General features: G+C 42.8%; 1 protein-coding gene across 1 annotated transcript in view; it reads left to right on the forward strand.

Annotated features, from left to right (window-relative positions):
• The window catches only part of BMP6 (bone morphogenetic protein 6), a 90,937-nt gene that overhangs the window by 58,489 nt on the left and 15,730 nt on the right, over nucleotides 1-16,718 (forward strand). Inside the window, exon 2 of the mRNA XM_086468993.1 lies at nucleotides 8,154-8,346. Coding sequence (XP_086325119.1) covers nucleotides 8,154-8,346 — 193 coding nt within the window. The remainder of the gene's footprint in view (nucleotides 1-8,153; nucleotides 8,347-16,718) is intronic.

The following is a 16,718-nucleotide window of genomic DNA, read 5'->3' on the forward strand; positions in this document are numbered from 1 at the left end:
GTCTTTATCAACTTCTCAGTGGGAACTGCATTAATATTGCCACAAAAATGCAAACAGTAGTGCCTCTGATAAAGCAATTTGACATCTCTTAAGCAGAAAGATGTTTTGTTTTCCTAAGATACAACAGTGTTTTCAGTGCAGGGACCTGCCGTATGTGCCAGCATATGGAAAGAAAATACTGGTTTTGTTAACCAGTATTTTTGTGTGCGGAAGCCGTGGGGAGGGGATGAAGGGGGTGGCTGCCTTTGCAGTTGCAAAGCAATCTCTGTTATTGCTAGGGGAACAGCACACGAAGAAGCCTGCAGTCAGTCCCCCGGGCTTAGCTCCCTCCAGAGCACTCTGCCAAGGGCTCTCGTCCTCCTCGCCTTCTCTTTGGCTCTTCCCATGATGTGCTGGAGCAAGGCTGGTCCCCACTGCCGCCTGCCTCCCAGTGCAGAGTGGAAAAGCTTTACTGGCCATACAGTAGGCATCTTTGTGGATACTGTGAAAATGCCTTTAGTACTTTCTGGTGTCCCATGGGTATTATATATTTGGTTAGTGCATTATTTTGATTTTCAGTCTGCCTTTGGTTCAAGAATCCTGAAAGGAAGCTGTTGTGCAACTGTTTTAATCTGATTTTACAAGCTGATTCCAGCTTGATTTCCAGCACAAAGAAACAAAAAAGAGCTCAGTTGTATTTTTCATCCAAAAGTAAAAGGCCCTCCTCCTTTGAAGATCTTCTGTAGAGTGTTATGTTTAGAGAGTGATTTGCTATTGTTTAAATTTGATCTCCTTAATTACATTGGGTTTGGACTAATGACGGGTTATTTTTCTGAGTCATTATTTTCTAGCACTCACAGCTATGAAGCATAAAGCCAGGTCTTCATTGGATGTAAACTAGCATTGCTCCACCAAAGTTAGTGGAATAATTCAACTTTATATTGTGGTGGCCCAGATGTGATATTATAGCTGTTTCAAAGAAAGCACTCTTTTGGAGTTTATTGGCCTTGAATCTTCTTATTTTTAAGCTATCTGGGCATTAACGTCCTTTTGCATTATATTTATGGCAGTACAGCTAGCTGTTGTCTCTGCACCACCTCAGCTGGACCCAGAGGGGTCAACAAAAGGTGCAATGCCAGATTCAATCATATGTATCTGGACTTTTTTTTTATTTAAAAACTGCTTTTTATCACCAACAGTGCAAGTGGGAAAGTTCATTACTGGTGGCCAGTGAGATTTTTATATGCACTTCTGTATGAGAACAACCATTGCTCTGTTCGTTGGAGATGCTATACTGCAAATCCAGGGGAGATGTCTGGGAAGCAGAGGGGCTGCTCCTTTTTTGAAATTAGTTATTTTTGCTTGTTCTGCTTTTCAGAAGGGGGTGAAGAGGGAGGGAACAGGGGAGATGTGGGACATAGGAGTGAGGCAGCAGCAGCAGTAGGCAACACGCTTGATATAGCGGATGGAACTGTCACCATGATCGAGGTGATGGAAAGAGTCTTTTCGTAGAGATCCTGAGGGACTGTGCAGAATTGCTGTGATCGTGGAATGTATTTGAAGTTGCTGGGCTGAGAACAAGATGGTAAGAAAGTGCCTCCCCCACCCTTGCACATGTTGGGCAGGGGAGGATTTGCTTTCAGACCTTTTCTTTTCATGTCTCACATGAGTTTCTTTTATTTTAAAGCATTTACTTGCTCACTACTAGTGAAATGGCATGTTAATAAATCTTAGTTTGGGGAATGGGAAGGTTTTGCTTTCTTTTGGGTCCTTACTGTAAAGAGAAAGTGGTCAGCCCTATCTCTAAGCTGTAGTGGATTTAGGATGTGACTGCAGTGGGTTAGACCACACGTCTCTTTGGCCTGGCGTCCAACTGACAGTGGCACGTACTATATGTAAGTGTGAAATCCAGGCAGCAGCGATCCTTTCCCTAATGCATCCTCACTGCTTCCAGGAGCCATCTGCTTTTGCTGCTGGCCTGCTGTTGCACCTGCAGGTCCACTCAGTACAACTTCTGTTTTGTTTTTAAACAGCAGAAAGTAACTGTGAAGTCTTCTGGTATTCCCATTTTAAGATGTTAAACTGGTACTTTGTACTCTTTGGATTGTACTCTTTGCTCTTTTTTACACAGTATTTAGGAAACGCTGCTTATTTCAGTAATAAAGGTCAGCTTTAATCTTTAATAGTATTGCTGCTTCTACAGTCGTGATCATCTGCCAGTGAGGCGAGACTGTTTGGGAGACTTGATGTCTTGACCTGATAGATTTGGAAAACACAGTTAAGCCTTCAGGGCTTCTCTTCAGAGTAAAAAGATGTGCTGCAGTCCCATCCACATAGATCCCTGTGTCTGATGGTCTAGATAAGCACTTTTTGTTAAATAGGAGGGAAATTGTAAGACCCAAATGAAGACTGAGTCTTACTCTGAAGTTGGACATCCCTCAGATGAAAGCTTGTCTTCTGTCCTCCCCCACCATGTGTCAGTTAGTCTTATAAAAGTACCACTAACTTCTATATTAATCTTGCCCTGCACTTTGGTTCTTACTGCCTTTTGCTTCTTTTTACAGCAACTGTGACCAAGGTTGGGGGTGTTCTTTTTAACCTTAGACAAATTTTGTCCTGTGCAAACTATTGACAGCTATTATTGAAGACATTCTGGTGATACAGCTGTAAGGTTGCAGCAGTAGATCAGTCATATATGTACGTGGTCCTTTTATTAGAGGAGACTGTTGGGGCTGTGGTAATGCTTAAAGTATGTGAGGCCTAATCCACTGCTTCCTTGCTCCAGATGTGATAAATGCTGTTGACTTAATGCAGAAATTGGTGATGTAAAATGGAGAAATTGCATCTGTGCTTATGTAGCTATGGTGGTGAATCTCCTGTTAACAACTCCAGTTTTCAGTGGCTTTCACATTTTATTAGGGAGGGGGTTGTGTATGGAGGCTGAGAAGAAATGAGTAGGAATGGCTTACATTTGTACTCAAACTGAGTTCATGAACACTCGTGCAAAACGCACTTTGCATAAGCAGCCTATGAATACTTGTCACTTTTGCTGGAGTGTGGTTGCAGTTGTCCTGCAAAACCAAATCATCGTGGAACGTCTTTGGGTGCAAAAGATTCTTCAGAAGTTTTAGCCTTGCTGGGAACAGAACAGACGCAGAATATCCCATCCCACATAATCATATCTCATTCATTTGTGACCCCAGTCCTCTGCCCCCTCCAAGGAGCCAGGATGTCATGGAAATTATAATTATTCATATAGACAATTTATTAATAAAAAAAATAGTTTTGGAGCTCTAGGTTATGAGTATACATGTTAGTATTTTTGGCTTTAAGTCCTTAGAGTATGAGCTAGAGACATTCTTAAGCCAGATTCTCACCTGAGCACTTGACCTAACACTTTTCTCAGTTGAGAACTGGAAAAAACCACTGAGTATCATGAAACTTGGTGCTGCTGTTCTGAGTGAAAAATTGTGTTTCCTTGTCTGTCATCCTATTATTTCTGCCTGCCAGTTACTTTAGATCCAAAATGAAATGCTGAAAATTCCTATACATGAGGAGAGTTTATTTCCAAACCACCATTAGGGTTGCGTTTCCTTTGGTCCAAGGTGTGACACAGTCAAATGGAAGTAGGATGGTGTAGTTACCAAAATAGATGCCTTGTGTTAATTTCTTAATTATTTTGTGTGTGTGTGTGCAGTGTTTTTAAAGAACAAGTATTGTAAGTAGTATGTTATTTTTAAACAAAGGACATTTTGTGCTGAAAGTGGCTATTGCAACAGTGGGTTAGAATTAGAATACACAAAATTAAAACCCACAGTAACCCTAATTTTGCCATTCTTGCCTTTTTAACTCCTCAACAATAGCATTGTGTTTGTATAGTATTTAAAAATATTTGTTAAGGGGAATGTAAAGAGCTACTGGCAGGCTTCTCTGTTAACTGTGCGTGCTCAGCCGCTCTGCTCAGAAATGAGCTGTAAGGAAATCTCAGGGGCGAGTACTCCCGCTGTCCACAGCTCAGACCCTCCTTTGCTTTGCAAAGGAGCAGCTGAAGCCCCAGCCAGGATGAGGGCAAAGACCTGCATGGTGGAGTGGACTCCCTTTGGCTCAAAGGACATACACCCATGATGGGCTAAAGACTCTCTTTGACATCTCCTCTCCCAACTCTCCCTGGTGTGTGCATGCCTGGATTGGTAATCTCCCAGGAGCTACTCTGGCAAATGAGTAGTAATGTTTAGGATAACGTAGTCTGACCATGAGGATTAACGTTATATGGCTATAGTTCATGTCGTGACCCCTACAATCCCTGGTTTTGCCTTGCTTGGTCCTGATGTTCTAGCCAGCACTGGGGAGAGGTTGTGGGAGGCCAGCACCGCTCAGGGCTGCTTTCTCTCAACCTGCCCCAGCTGTGAGCTGTCTGGTTTTCCCTGCAAGGGCTTTGCGCAGTTGGGACGTGCATGTGTCCATCTTCAGATGGAAATTAGCTTTCACATGTCACAAATCAGACTGACCTGAATGAATTCACATGGAAAAAATAATAATTGGAAAGCAGCTTGAGGAATGATTTCTCCTTTTTGCTGTTGCCTTGTATTTTGGTGTGTGCTGTCTGCATTTTGAATACGAGGTCATCTGATGCATTGTAACGCGATAGCAATACAGACTGGGTAATCCTGGGAACTGGCAGCTTGGATCTTGCCTTTCCAAATTTTACTGTTCTAAAACTTAACTTCTTTGTTAAAAATGAACAGTTTCCAGGGGGTAAAAAGCCCCCAGAGAAGAGCTGTTGGCATTTTATATTTTTAAGCTGTCTTGCTGAATGAAAACAGTTGATTATTAACTTGATGGGGTGACAATGAGTATATAGAACTTAAATATCTCACCACTCCCACAAAGAAAAAAAAACACCCTCCATTGTATCATGGGAAGATACATAGCCAGAAAAACTTTCCAACTCATTAAACTTTTATGTGTGCTTCATACAAGCTTAATGTAGGCTTTTTTCCATCCTGTGATGTAGGGATGCTTCTGAATGGAGCTGAGGAGGACACCATCAACTTAACAGTATTTCTTTCTGAACATGCCTTTCTTACAGCAGAAAAAGCTAAATTACTTAATCTGAAGGATTAAAAAAAGGTTTCCTTGTTTGTGTGTTTCAGGTTGTTTATTGTGCCAAGCCTGATAATAAAATCAGTCTGAACCCCCTGTAATCAGTTTAGTCAGCTTCTGTGATTGTGTGGGGTATTTGTACAAGGACAGGGAGAAAGGAAGAAAGTTTCAAAAAACAGGAAAATACTATTGTAAATATATCAGGCAAGTCAGAAACTGGGAAAGGGTATTTGGAGTCAGGCATCATACCTGCTACTACTTTTGACGCCCTGTGGTAGATGTTTTGGTGGGGTTTTCTTCCTCTTGAGGCTTATGTTTGACTTTTTAGAAGAGAGGTATGGGAAAGTACTGATTTAAAGGACTACAGTTTGGCTATACTGCTTTTAAACTGCATATTTTGTAGTGGAGGCGCGTGGAGGTCAGGCTGCCATAGCTGACTTGAGGTTGGAATGGAACAACAAAAAGTGATGTTTGGGCTCGTTTTGAGCCCCGTGCCGGCTGGAACGGCCCCGCGCTCTCCCTCGTGTGCTTTGTAGAGGCCACATCGCATCTTGATGCAGGGCCATAGCTGGCAGGAAGCGTCAAATGTTCCCTTTGCTGTTTCTGGTGTAATTTTAGTTTTCCGGCACCCTAATGGAGTTCTGCTCATCCTGGCTGTGTCCTTCCCCTTGCTCTTCCTGATCCTCCTTTATCATTCTCAGCCACGAGCCCAGAGGAAGGCATCCTCGCTGCATCTCGGCCGCAGGTCAGCTCATCCCCGTGACAGAATGGGAGGGGACGGGACGTGGGTTTTGGCTGGTCATTGCACCCACAAGCAAGGACTTAGCAAGTTCTAAATTGAGAACCGTCACTTCATACGCATGTCTCTCCAAACCCGTGGATTTAGACATTCCCTCACTATTAATTACATCCTCTCGTCTTAGAGAGTTGCAGCAGTAAGTTGGGCACATCGTCCTGCTGCAAGCAGCGGAATGCAGTTTCTTTTGGGCTGGATGCTTGCAAGTTTCTGAAAGTACATGGACACTCTGTTTTGGGAGGTGCATCCTGCAGAGCTTGCCTTCGGATGGGGAGTAACCGGCCAGCTCAGGGTCCTTCTCAGAGGGCGTACACACAAGTGACGCCAACCAGTCCAGTATTGCCACAGTCATTCCCAATTTAAAGCACGGGCAAGTGCTTCAAAGGGAAGCCTAGATTGCCAATAACTGGTGCCCAGCGAGGTAATTCCTAGGCAGCACTGGCAGTGAGCAGTACCGTCGTTTGCCTTGGTGCAATCTCTGACGGAGATGCTGTGTGTCACCACCTCATTTCTGGAAGCCATAGGGTCTGGTCACCCAAGTTTGTCAGTTGTTTGACATCTAAACTGCTCAGACGGAATGCGAGACTGCCAAAATTGGCAGCAGTGTCCGACTCTGACAGCAGTTTGAGATTTTGCCTCTTCACCCCATGGCAGCTCTGAACGCAGCATCTCCAAGTGTGGTGTCCCACAAAATGCTCGGCAGCAGTCACGCGGAGGTGAAAAGATTTCCAGGCGAGCTTCAAAGAGAAGGATGTGACTAACTGTCTTGCAGGGAGCCAGGACGTGGACCCAGCCAGATGAGGCAGCTCACATGAAAGGGCTGCCAAAGGAAGGGGAGAGGACACAAACGAAACTGGGACTGGGGGACAAGGAGGAACAGGCAGTTGGGAAAGGTAGAGGGGAAAATCTCCATGGGCTGTTTCCAGCAGCCAGGAGATGTTATGTGCTTTCCGGGGAGGTAACCTGTGGGTAAAGCAACGAACCTTGAGCACGTTGGCCGTCGTTCCTGGCTCCGTGGCAAGCCCTCCTGCTGCCTGTCCTTGGACAAGTCACTCTCCTGGTGACTCAGTATACCAGCTGTAAAACAGGGATTGCTGCTTACCTCATGGGATGTTGTGAGGGTAGGCTTATGGACGCCTTTGCAGTTTGATGTATTAAGGGGGGGAGCAACAAAAAGTGAGCACAAAGACAAACGTGAAAAGGGATCTGCACTTCCCTCACCGCCTTCTCTGAATGTAATCATGTCCCTAATGATAATATAATGGTGACTTATTCATCATTGACATGTACTCCTTCAGTTGCATGGTGGGAAAAGGTTTTTTGTTTTATTTTTTTTCCCTTCAGGGTTTTAAAGATGTGATTTTGTATGTTTATATAGTATGTTAATGTTTTAAGCAATTTCTGATAGAAAATTAGAAGAAATAACAAATAATAAATCAAAGTCAGACTAAACCAGGATATAATCAAGTAACACAGGAGTGGGACTAGAAGTAGAGTTTGCAAAGGGAGCCTCAAACAGAGAAAATGCAAATCCTGAGGCCTAAGTAGGAGGGGCTCTGGTTTGCATCTGTCTTAAACCCTGTATCCGATAGCATACACAAGAAGGGCTAAGACCAGAAAGCACAAGGTGTCACTCCTCCTCAGCTCTCTCATTCTCAAATAAGCTTCTGCAAAAGGAAGGGGAACTCTGTTTAACTTTAACCATTGAAATAAATGTCATGTTAATCTTACTCTGCTCACAAGGCAGTCCAATGGCTAACGCACAAACCCAGGAGCCAGAAAACAGCATTTTTTAGGACAGTTAGGGAATTAGTTGACCTGGTGCTAACAGTTCTGTCTGTGCCTTTATGTGCTAAAGCAAAATGGAACTAATTGTCTCCTCTGTTGGAAAAGGGGTGCAAGGCTTAAGGAAATGCCGTAAAGAGCATGGAGATTCGCAGGTGGAAAATGCTGGGGGTGGTCACATCTCCAGAGTTTTACACAGGAGCAACATACGTGGTCATATTTCACCTGTCAAAGCTGACTTTTCTTTAAAAAAAATAAGGAAATCTCAAAGGCATTGGCTAGAGAAGAGAAACATTAATCTTTTCTTAGTACTGCATTTGAAAGGCTTTAGCTGCATAAGCTTTCCTGGCACTTGCCAAGGCTATCTTTGGAGAAGAAAATAGGATACTTATTTTTTTTGAAGGAACAGGTGGCAGCATGTGGAAACCTTTTGTTGTTAAATTTTAGTCATGGTTCCTTTTTTCCTTTTCTTTCATTTTCCCATCTGCAGTTGAGTATGACAAGGAGTTCACGCCTCACCAGCGGCACCACAAGGAATTCAAATTTAATTTGTCTCAGATTCCTGAGGGCGAGGCTGTCACAGCCGCTGAGTTTCGGATCTACAAGGACTGCGTTGTGGGGAGCTTTAAAAACCAAACCTTCCTTATCAGCATCTACCAAGTGCTGCAGGAACATCAGAACAGGTATGCAAGAGGGGGCTTGCTCTGTGCCACCAGCTGCTGTCCAGGGGAATGCTGAGCTTGTGCATTCATGTGAGAGGACTGCTAAATAACCATCAGTTTTATTCACATTAATGGGGTTATGTTATTGCATGGTCCTTTCCTTGTGGGAAGTGGATATGGTAATGTGCAAAATGGACCTCAGTCAGAGAAGGTCCATGGTATTGTAGCCCAGGGTGTCACTTAGCTGCAACCTTTGTGTTGTCTTTAAATAGAGCAAGAATCAGACATGAGGCAGTAGATTTTTAAACCAAAGTTACTATGCTGGCCTTGCTCTTGTGTACTGAAAAACACATATCCGCTTTGAACTTAATACTGCCAGCATAAAAAGCATAACCTGTTTGAAAAATACTGGTAATTAGTGAAGACTTGACCTGCTCTCAGCTGGACTTACATTAAAGTAAATAAAGCAGAAGAAAATTCATCATGCTGACCGCAGGTACAAAATCACTTCTGGGCTTTCAGTGGCAATGAGAGAGGCAAGAGACAGAGAGGCAGGGTAGAAACTGTGACACAAAAATCCAAACAAGCATAAATGGAGTGATTAATTTTAAAAGGGTAATGTTTCAGATGGGGGAATCACGTAAGGCTAAAAGATGGAAATACGTGGTCAATTAAATGTCAGAGTAATGCTGTGGTGCAAAAGTGTTTCATTACTTCTGCTGAAACGTGTCAAGACTCTAAGTGTTCCTCTGCTGAAGGCAGAGAAAAAGAAATCAGGAAGTGCAGTGTTTAAAAAAAGCTCCGTTTCTTTTGTCTGTGAAGGTTTCCTGGGTGTTTTCCTTTCTGGTCCTTCTTTCTCCACCCTTTCAATTGATACCATGTGAGGGGATCTGCCTTAGATGATTTGCTGTTGTGAGGGCACCATCAAACAGCTAGTGGTTGTTCTGTGCGGAGTGTGGCCTCTGGGGAAATGGAGAGAGAGATACTTGGGTATAGAGATTATGGGGAAGAAGGTATTAGGTTTAGAAGACCAGTGTTCCCTTTGTGCTTTGAGTTGCGGGTTGCTGGAGTGCCTCCTGGGGTAACGTGCTTGCTGGTCAGGATGTTACATCGATGCCCACTTGAAGAGCTGATCGAAGTCCAGATGGTCATGCACATTTCATAGATGTTAGCTGTATTGTTCATTTAGAGCCACATTGAATAAAAAGTATTGAGTCTTGGTCTGTTTTAGATTTCACAAGCAGAAGTCTCACCTCTGTAGCTCTGCCAAATGTCTATGGAAGCTATAAATATGCTGCTCTGTGACAGTCACTGAAGCAGGGCACAGAGTAGGAGAACTGGCAACTTTTACGTGTATATAACATTTTTTCAGAGTAAACTGAGCAAGCAAGTAAAGCATTGTGGGAAAGTACAGGGTACACCCTCTAACGTACCCTGTTCCTAACGAATTTGCAGACTGTTTGTTTCAAATACCATGCCAGAAACATGTCAAAATCAGATTGCACTGTGAAGCTGTGACGCGTGTCCTTTGGCATGGGGCACTTGGCATCTGCACGTGCTGGGCATCACTGGGTGCTAGAGACCTCCCTATGGACAGAGCAGAGGCAGCAGCTTGGGTGGGGATCAACACAGTGGTCTCTCTCCAAAGCTGGCGAGTATTTTGGGGCTTTCCATTCCCTTCCATCATATTCCTCCTGCTGCTGCTGACAGCCGTGCTGAGGGGATCCCACACTTGGGACTGGGAACTGTCAAGTGGGTTCCTCCAGGTCCAGACTGCCAGCAATTCGCTGTACCTCCTGACATGGGCAAGGCGTGAACTGCTGACCCAGGAATGAGTGTCTGTAGTTCATTACTGTGACTCATCCAGTCCCTCAAGGCTCCCTTTTTGTTTCTTTTTCTTCTTTATTTATTTATTTTTACTGATGGGAAGGAGGGAAATGTTTGGCTAAAGAAACTTGCACTTTGGATGAGTCTGCAGGACTTGTCACATCATCTGTGCAGAGGTGGGCAAGATGTGGCTCACAGATTCTTGCAGCTGTAAAAAGGACGTGCCCTTTTCCACCCTTTTTCCTTTCAGCTTAAAGGACTCTTTCACGTACATGTAAAAAGCACATATGAAAACGTGTGTGCTTGTGTATAAATATATCCATCTGTATGTATTCTCTGTATCTGTATATAAAAGTGTGCATATATATAGTCACCTATATTAATTGTCCTCTGTTAAAAATATGCAGCTGTTAAACTACAGTTAAAAAAAGATATTAGAAGCTGCTTACCACTCTTCAGTGCTACCTTCAGTTGCGGTTCTGGCTCCACAGGCTACTGCTGCTACAGATTCAAACATACAGCCATGTTGGTGATCTGTGTGGACTTGGCCTGTAAACACTCTTGAAAACAAATGCTAAAAAGTTGTGTTTAGTTGTTCGCTAATATCTCTGCATGGAGGGGAAAAATGCCTCAGATTCTTCTGGTATGCCTTAAGGAGCTTTGTTCTTTGGGTGGTTTTGGGGTTTGATCATTGGTTCATTTACTTGCTTTGGCTGAGGGGAAAAAAAAAATCCAATTTTTTCTCCCCCTTTTGTCTTAGTGGATTAATTTGGAATATAATGTTTTCTTTTCCTGTTGAGAACACTAGAAGGTTAAATTACAGGAGAAAAAGCACTATTTTTTGAAGGAACTTCCTAAATATTTAAGGCTTCTGTTGCATTTTAGCATATATCTTATGAGCCAGAAAATAACAGCTGCCTTTGTCTTAAAAAAAACCCCAAAACCTAAAAAAAGTTGTGTCACGCTTCCTTTGGACTAATAATTTGAACAACAACCTGATATTTCCTGACGTTTGATGACATTTTATTGCATAAGGAAGAGTCTGTACAGATCTTGAGGTCTCGCTGGTGAACTGGCAGGTGAAATGGAAGGGTTTAATGTATGACCTTTTTTCATCTTTTTCTGCTGACAAATACTCCTTCTGGTCGGGAAAACTTGTCTCTGAAGGCCACAGAAGGTGCCTATTCAGTCAACATTGGCAGTGTCCAGAGAAAGTTCAAAGACACCATGACTTTTATGAGGTTAACAATTGTCTGAGGTGATTATTGGTAGCTAATAAAATACTTTCAGGCAGAAATAATTCTTTACAGAATGGCTGGCATGTATAGTTTTAAACCAGCAGTCCGCAAGAGAAAGGCAGTGTGCACCTCTGAGGGAAAAAAATATAAAGAAAAAGAAACCTGCCTGCTCCTCTCAATGAAATGAGTTTGAGAAGGCAGGAGAGAAGAGAAAGCTTCAGTAAATACAAATGTTCACCAAAGCTCACAGCCTGGAAGTATCCCTTGGCTCCAATTAAGTGTAATGAAGTGGCTTAATTCAGTATTGCTGGAGCAAAGGAAAAAAGACCCTCATCTGGACAGTAACAGCATGAGCATGTGACTCCAGCCCAGATGTGCGCGCTGCTGCACAGAATAGCAAAGCACAGCTGGCCGTTCCCTGATGGCTAAAAACAAAACCAAGCCTGAGGCTAAAATTTCTACCAGCTACTGAATTATCAAACTGATTTTTGCCACTGTAGACAAGGCTAACAGCAAGGCTTTTTTGGTCCCATTTGAGACTGTGCCCTAGATAGGGGTGTATGTGGAGAGAGCACGAATGATCGGAGATCGATGCTGATTGAAATAGCATAAAACCTTTGGGGAGAAATTTGACCCTCTCGTTCAAAGCCCTCAGAAATATGAAAACAATACTCATGGAGGCTTCAGTGACATACAAGTTGAGGACAGTGTGGTCTGAGCACCTTCTCTCTTAAAAGAGAAAACATTTTTCGTACTGACTCACTTATGTCAGTAATATTTTCATCTCCCCATTCCTTCCACCCTTTCATAAGGTAAAACAAAATAGTGCCTAGAAACTAGGCTTTTGTTTTCTAACTGAACTGCAGTTAATGGCCACATTTTATCATAACATAAACTGCTGGAGTTGTCAGTGGGATGTTCCAAAGAGATTAATGAAATCCTCAGGATGGGTCAAGCTTGTGGCCAGCCATCAGCGGTGTGCATTTGGGATTGTGTGGAGAAGAGGCTTCACCAAACAGAGTTGAGGTGACGTCTGGTTTGCTCTGAGGGGGATGACTCTGGGTTTTGAAACAGGCTGTGGGCTGTAGGGGCTGACGTTTGGAGAGGGAACGGGCAATACCTTCAGCTTCTGAACCCCCAGAATTAAGAGACTGAGCTGTTTGAAAGCTAGGTTGGGGGGTATTTTTCTTCTTCTCTTTTTTTTTTTTTTTTTCTTTTTTCCTTCGGTATGTGCAAAAAGCAGGGAGATTTGCCAAAGCACCAGTTTAGGAAGACGAGAGGCGTCAGCTTCCAGGTGCTTGTCCCACCTTGGCCATATCTGAGGGGGCTTTTAGTTTCAGCAGGCAGAAGCTGCACAGCCTCGACTCTCTTCCCTTCAGTGGTACCAATGCACAGCTAAGCCCTGCATGTTGGCTTGTTTCTAAGGTGTAGCACTGATTTTGTGGAAGGACCAGCAAAGCCCTCTGTGACTTCTGATACCTCTTGGGAGCAGATTGCCATGTAAGCAAGACCTTTGCAAGGGAAGGGAAGAAATGAATTTGTCCCTGGAAACAGCTCATTAATTTAATTTTCTTTCTTGAAACTTCCTTGCTCTCACCCGAGGAGGTGTCAGGTCAGGACTAGAGAAGGCAGTTTATGGTTGATCAAAGATGTTGGTCCTTGGTTTGGATCATCAGTATGTTTTCAAGTGTAAATATCCTGCTAATGCAAACCTCAGAATACTCCCACACTGTCCAAACAACTGATCTATGAAAAACACAGTGGCCTGTGTTAGTGATCAAAGGAAGATATGGTACCTTAATGGTCAGAGTTTATTAAACAGTTTTGTTTACACCCAGAATGAAATACGAGGACTTGAAGTGCAGAAGAATTCCTCCTATATGATGAGGCATGAGTGGACATAGGTGTGCCCAGCAGACCAACTGTCTGGGGAGTATGTTCTTCTACTGAACACAATTCCTTAAGGGTTAAGGTGCTTGTTGATTTTTAGCTGCCAGTTACAGTGGTAATAAAGTCTTCCTCTTTGCAACAGGATATTTATACAAATGCAATCCGAGCTTCTAATCTAAAGGGCAAATTGATTTGCCAGCAGTGTTTATAGCTTAGAAAATAAATAACCGTCCTCAACTGGGCTTTGGAATGGGTTGTGTAATACAAATGACAAAGCTAGCGTCAATCTGTTTCAAGTTGGGGTCAGATTTGTATATAGTGTGCATATATTTGTATATGATAGAGCTGTTTCCATGATGCTATAGAGAAGCGTCTGTCCACATTTCAGTTCAACTCCCACTGCAGGCATGTGATTTGTTGTGTTTTAGGGTGATTGGTTTTTAGTAGTTTAAAAGTCAAAGTTATTCTGAGTGAAACTTACTGGCTCCATAACCAGCTGGTTTTTTCTACCAAAACTAAAGAATACCGTATCAGTGTCTTCTTTTCTTAAAGGACAAAGATAAATACTACCCCTTTTCCCTCTCCACCATCTTCATGCCTCAAACTGCATTTAAACACCGAGGTGTAGTGCTGTAGTGATCACTACAGCTAGAATACCCCTTAGTCTCATTAAATCGTAGTCAAGGAAGTGAGAAATATGTCTCCTATCCCTGTGACTCGGGATGATTTTTTTCCTTTTTTCACTGCTCCTGTTGGTAAAATGTTCATTCTTCAGAGCTGTGAAGCTCAAGACCTTGAGCTGGGTGTGCAGGGACACCTTGGTACTCAAATATCAGTGTTGGCTTTGCTGAGGATTACCATGGACCTGTACGCTGAGCTTCCTGCAGTCCTGGCATGGGGAGACCATATCCTCTAGCTCTAGACTCTAAGCCTCCACTCTGCCAGATGCAGCCTTGAAACCAGTGTTTCACCCTGCTGCTCTTCCAGTGACTTTACAAGACTTAACCCCCTGCCCTTGCAGACTTGACTGCCAGGGGCAACAGGACAGCCTTTTCAGCCCAGGGGAGCTCTTACGAGACAGAATGGTGGTGGTGTGAGGCCAAGCTTACCTGTCCCTTCTGGTATGTCACTATGTCTGAATGTGGCCAGAATGGCTCTCCTCTCCCTGTGCTGAATTTTGGACCCTCCAGAGTGTCCCAGTATCTCCGTTCTGTACTTTTTCCTCTGTTGGCTGTCAAACATTGCAAATTACTGCCCAGTTGCTGGTATTCTATTTCAACTTGGAAGCCACTTCATTTGTACAGTGACAGCTCTTGATATTTCCTTCCTTGTTTCTAAGGAGCTTTTATAGGATGTGCACACCTTTCCTGGTCCCCTGGTCCACAGATGGTATAGCTTCTTCAAGACAGTTAAATTGAGCCTTACTTCTTCTCATAAAATGATAGAGACTGCCTTTGCTTTCTGTGGCAGCTCATTCCTCGTGTTGGCCTTCCCCTGCCTGAGGCACTCTATATGAGCGAGCGCCGATTGATTAATTTTGTATGGTGCTTTTAAATCTTCAGAGTAATGGTCATTTAGACATACTGGGTTGTTGAGGTTTTGTATTGCATCTGTTTGAAGTACCTCATGCTGTGTGAGCTCTGCATAGTCTGTTCTATAAGGGATAAACCCTTTTAAATTGAAAGTAGTGCTTACACCTACTGCAAGGGGGCAGATCTACATGTTTGAAAAGGCTATGATTTCAAAGTTTTATCTATGTGGACTTCCGTACAACTCTGTAAGACTGAGTTAGTTGTGAGTGCAGTTATTAGTTTGTCATCAGTGGAAAAGAGAAAATAATCCTTCTAGTTTGCTATATGCAGGATAGTTGTTACAGAAGGTTGATGTCAGTGCAATTTAAAGACTCAGATCCTGAGGTAAGCAGAAGAGTATTTAGAAAGTGTGTTAATTAAAATGTAAATCCCACACACTTCTGTGCGAAATTCCCTTTTGAGAAACTGCTGCTAGGCAGTCTAGACTATTATGTCAACTTGTCTTTGAAGAAAAGTAAACAAAAAGGTTCAGCTGAGGAAAGTTTTTGAGACTTAAAGTAATTAATGCTTTGGTAAATGGCTGTTGATGCGTAACAATCCTTTAAACACCTGGGTAATTGCAAGCTTTGAAGTTGGGCCAAAAATGTTGTTCCGAGATTTGTAATTAAAATAAGAGACCTTTAACTTGGTCATTTTGAAGGTGAGATTTCTGTTTGTTCTCACTGTCTCCCTGGTAAAACTTCTGCCTGGTCGAGGAAAGAAGGCCAGGGAGGGTGGGAAAGTAAAAAACCTAGTTCAACAGATGCTTCTTTAAATTTAGCTTTTTATAGCTTTGGTGTTTTTCCTGTAGCAAAGTTCCATGTTGTAATGTGTACCCAGAACAGAGAAATTATTTTAATGTGAACATTTCACTAAGCATAGTAACTAAGATTAACCACTTGTCCTGGTTACTAATTTGACTAAATTCTAATCTAATTAGTGTTCAGTTAAAGAGAATTAACACCCAGAGACGTTTTGTTGAAAGGTTTACACAGAGGTTTCAGTTAACAAAATATTTATCTTACAGGGAGAAAAGCATTGGAGTTAAATGCAAGCTGTTTCTCCTATAAATGCCCTGAGTACATGGTTGGGATGCCGGTGTTAAGAATAGTAGCTATATTTGATATTTATATCTGACAAATCAGCTCACTCTCTGAGGACACTGGCGCTAAATCCTGCCTTCTGAATTACACAGGCCGTATTTCTCCGGTAAACTCTGTACTTCTTTCTGTTTATTGCAGCCACTTGTGATTACTCTGTTGAACTTTGCTTCTCCATCCTCCTTCAGAGTCTTCTGAAGGCCATGGAAACACTGCCATTTATTTCTTGGGATTTGAGACTGTACTTTAGAGCCCTGATACAGAACAAATTGCTCTTGTTTCAAGATGTGAATCTCTAACTTGCATCGTCCCATTTAATGTCCTCTCTTGTCTCAGGAAAGTTGTTTCAGCTCACTGCCTCAGTTTCTCCCATTCACTTAAATTCCTTTAATAATCTGAGGTTAATGCATATTATGCCTGCAGCACCCTTGTTACGGAAATCGTTAACTGAACTCATCCAGATGGTTAAGCACACTGAAAATAAAGATGAGACTGTTGGGCACCATAGTGACAATGAGATGACAGTAGCTGTATAAAATCCCAGAGGCAGAGGGGATGTTAAGAAACTACCTGTTTCAGTGATGAAGTTCATCTTCTGTACACTGAATTTGAAAGTGTGATGTCCTTGACATGCAGGGTTGCTTCGGCATGAAACCTCTGGACTGACTGCTTTCTTCAGCCTGTGCTGGGAGCAGGTATTCCTTCCTTTCTGCTCAGTAATGCTGGATCACGCATTTCTTCCAGCCTTTCTTTTTCTAGTTTTTCCC

This window comes from Leptosomus discolor, chromosome 8, assembly GCF_034619465.1.
Source record: "Leptosomus discolor isolate bLepDis1 chromosome 8, bLepDis1.hap2, whole genome shotgun sequence".
Classification (NCBI taxonomy): Eukaryota; Metazoa; Chordata; class Aves; order Leptosomiformes; family Leptosomidae; genus Leptosomus; species Leptosomus discolor.